The 2,904-nt window shown below is 56.0% G+C and overlaps 2 protein-coding genes across 2 annotated transcripts; both read left to right on the top strand.

Annotated features, from left to right (window-relative positions):
• Positions 1-1,108: 1,108 nt before the first annotated feature.
• Positions 1,109-1,717, top strand: LOC102819345 (chromosome unknown open reading frame, human C20orf141). Its single transcript, XM_006874858.1, has 2 exons — positions 1,109-1,374; positions 1,480-1,717. Exons 1-2 carry the CDS (start codon positions 1,109-1,111, stop codon positions 1,715-1,717), a joined length of 504 nt encoding a protein of 167 aa, XP_006874920.1.
• A 731-nt stretch (positions 1,718-2,448) lies between these two features.
• TMEM239 (transmembrane protein 239) lies at positions 2,449-2,904 on the top strand. The gene has a single exon (XM_006874839.1). It carries the CDS (start codon positions 2,449-2,451, stop codon positions 2,902-2,904), a length of 456 nt encoding a protein of 151 aa, XP_006874901.1.

The following is a 2,904-nucleotide window of genomic DNA, read 5'->3' as shown; positions in this document are numbered from 1 at the left end:
TCCCACAGGCTTTACTCCATTCATATCGTCATGGTCAACTCTACTTTGAGGAGGCAGCTCTACCCCAGTCACATTTTGAGTGCCTTCCAACCTAAGGGGCTTATTTTCCGGCACTATATCTGACAGTGTTTCTCTGCTATTCATAAGGTTTTCAGTGACTAAATATTTGGAAGCAATTCGTCATTCCTTCTTCCTAGTCTATATTCTGGAAGCTCATCTGAAACCTGTCCACCATGGGTGACCCTGCTGGTATTTAAAATACTGATGGCATAGCTTCCAGAATCATGGCAACTCACAAGCTACCACAGTATGACAAACTGACAAACGAGTGGTGGTCCAACTCATAGTGACCCTGTATAGGGTTTCTGAGGAGCAGCTGGTGAGCTTGAACTGCCAACCTTGCGGCTTGCGGTTCAAACTAACTTTGAAGACCAGCGCATTAACCCACAGAACCACACCAGGAGTGTGGGATATCTATAATCACCACCTGACAAATCGTGCTCCCACCCCACCCTCCACTTCCTCACCACTCCAAGAGCCCACAGATATCACCCACTCTCAGGGAAGAGATGGGGCCAGAGGATAGAGAGACTGAATGACTTGCTCCAGGACACAATTCAGGATACCCACAGGAAGACAGTAGTCCTTCCTTCTCTGCTCTGGCCTTCTGCCAGTGATGGGGTAAGAATGCCTTCCTGAGAACTTCAATCCCCAGAGGAGGACACTGGGTCAGAGAATTAGCAAAGCAAGAAGTATGAGTCTTAGTTCTGAGAAATCACTGACTTCTGCAAAGCTCCTCCCATTTCTCCAGCAGTTGCTTTTGAGGCCAGAACCAACCAGCAGTCCCCCTCCCTCCCCCAGGGCTCCACCTAGCAGCAGGTCATAATGCCCCAACTGCACAAGTCCCAGAATGGCTGACCCAAGTGGGAGGAGGTAAGGAGGTTTCAGTGGATGGATGTGGGGAATGTGGGAGGTTCATGCCCAATTCAAGTCCAATTCCTAACTCTTGGAACTCATCTTTGAGTGTTTGGGAGAGTCCCACCCCCTTCCACAGCCCTCCTTCCGGCACACCCTCCCAGCACTAGCCCTGTCACCTTCACTTCCCTCCATGACCTGGCTCTGCTTATCCAGGCCCCAAACCCTGGTAAACCCAATCCTAGTTCCTCCCAGGGACCTGGATGCTGGAGAGGAGTCAGGCAGTCCAATGGGTCCAAGTGTGTCCTTCTGGGGCCCTAGCCAGGCCAAGCTCCTGGACAATGCCCTAGGGCTAGCGGCACTGGGGCTGACAGTTGGAGCAGTCCTTTTCACACCTAGACCAGCTCTGCTGCTGCTGCTGCTATTGGTCAATTTCCTTGCCTTCGACCTGCTCCATGGGTAAGTGGGCAGAGGGACTGGCAGGTGGGCAGGCCCATAGGCGGCTAGACAAGTAGTCAATCTCCCTGAATTCAGCTGCCTCCTTCTCTCCCTGTCTCTGCACAGGCCCACAGCTCCCACCTTGCTGCAGCATAGACTTCTTGCAGGGGGCCAGAGCCAGGGGGCCGGCGAAGGTCCAGGACAGCAAGGGCCACTACTTCTTCAGTCAGTGGCAGTCACAAGACAAGTCAGCCTCCAAGATGTTCTGTTCCTGCTGCTCTCAAGCCTGGGTCTGCTCCTCGGGGCCCACGGCGTACCCTTGGCCCTGCTTGGCCTGGCTTTCTGCCTCCACCCTTGGGTCTGACTGCCCTCTCAAAACACTGGGTATCCACCTGAAATACACTGACCATTCTGTTTCCTTGGACCTCCATTCCTCCACCATGGGGTGCGCAGGTGGCAGGTTCCTTCAGGAATTCATCATGGCCCCACAATGTGGGCAGTAGACACCTAGACCTGATCTTGGGGAGGGAAGGTGTGATGAGACACAGGGAGCCCAGGGAAGGATGTGACAGCAATCTCAGAGCCTGCAGGTTGGATGTGGCCATTCTAGCCTCCTCTGTGGCTCAAGAGAATGAGGGCCTAGAGAGAAAGGCGTGTAAGAGAGTGAGGTGGGGCTGACTATCCGGCACCAGGGACGGGACGAGGACCCAAGAAGGGCTTCCCCATAAGAAAGCATTAGACACTGCATCCAAGGGCTCATCTGGCTCTCCTGACAGTCTGAAGGGCCCAGAGGCTCCTCTCTAGGCTTGACCCCACCCCTGCCTGGGTCACAATAGGGCTCCTTGGGGGAGGGTGGGGGTGGACAAGAGTGGGAAGGCTCGGATCTGGCTGCCAGGCCATCCTGGTCACTGCAAGAAGCAACATGACTTAGGTGACTCTGCTCAGAGGTAAGTCCCAGGTCCCAGCTGGCAACCCTATCTCAACCACATTGGTGCCTTCCTGATCCCTGCAACGCCATTCACCCTGGGGTCCCAGGCCTCTGCAGTACTGCTCCTGCAACTGTCTTGGCCCTCTTTTCAGGTGCCTCCAGCTGTGATGCAGCAGCCGCAAGTAGACACAGATGCCATCGGGGCCGGTGAGGGGCTGCAGCCTACAGCGCCCTGGTCGGCCTGGGTCTCGCGGCAGGGCTGGGTACGCTGGTGGGCATGCCATGTGCCCCGAAGCTGGACCCAGTGGTGGACCACATCGTGCTGGCGGCAACCATTGCAGCGTGTGCTGTGGGGTCTTGAAGGGATGCTCTACCTGCTGTTGGCTCTGATGCTGTGCCACGCACTCTTCACCACCGGTTCCCACCTGCTGAGCTCCTTGTGGCCCGTCGTGGCTGCAGCGTGGCGCCACCTGCTGCCTGCTGTCTTGCTGCTGGTGCTCAGTGCCCTTCCTGCCATGCTCTTCACCACCTCCTTCCTGCTGCTTTTCTCCACACTACTGAGCCTCGTGGGCCTCCTCGCCTCCATGTCTCACTCTAGCCACGCTCAGGACTTGGACCAATAG

Source organism: Chrysochloris asiatica, unplaced genomic scaffold (assembly GCF_000296735.1).
Source record: "Chrysochloris asiatica unplaced genomic scaffold, ChrAsi1.0 scaffold00304, whole genome shotgun sequence".
Lineage (NCBI taxonomy): Eukaryota > Metazoa > Chordata > Mammalia > Afrosoricida > Chrysochloridae > Chrysochloris > Chrysochloris asiatica.
The sequence above is the reverse complement of the archived record's forward strand: the minus strand, read 5'-3'. Positions and strand labels throughout refer to the sequence as shown.

Coding starts and splice junctions, on each gene's coding strand:
- LOC102819345 (XM_006874858.1), top strand. CDS start 1,109: ATGACCTGGCTCTGCTTATCCAGGCCCCAAACCCTGGTAAACCCAATC. Junction 1,375..1,479: donor GCCTTCGACCTGCTCCATGG/GTAAGTGGGCAG, acceptor GTCTCTGCACAG/GCCCACAGCTCCCACCTTGC.
- TMEM239 (XM_006874839.1), top strand. CDS start 2,449: ATGCAGCAGCCGCAAGTAGACACAGATGCCATCGGGGCCGGTGAGGGG.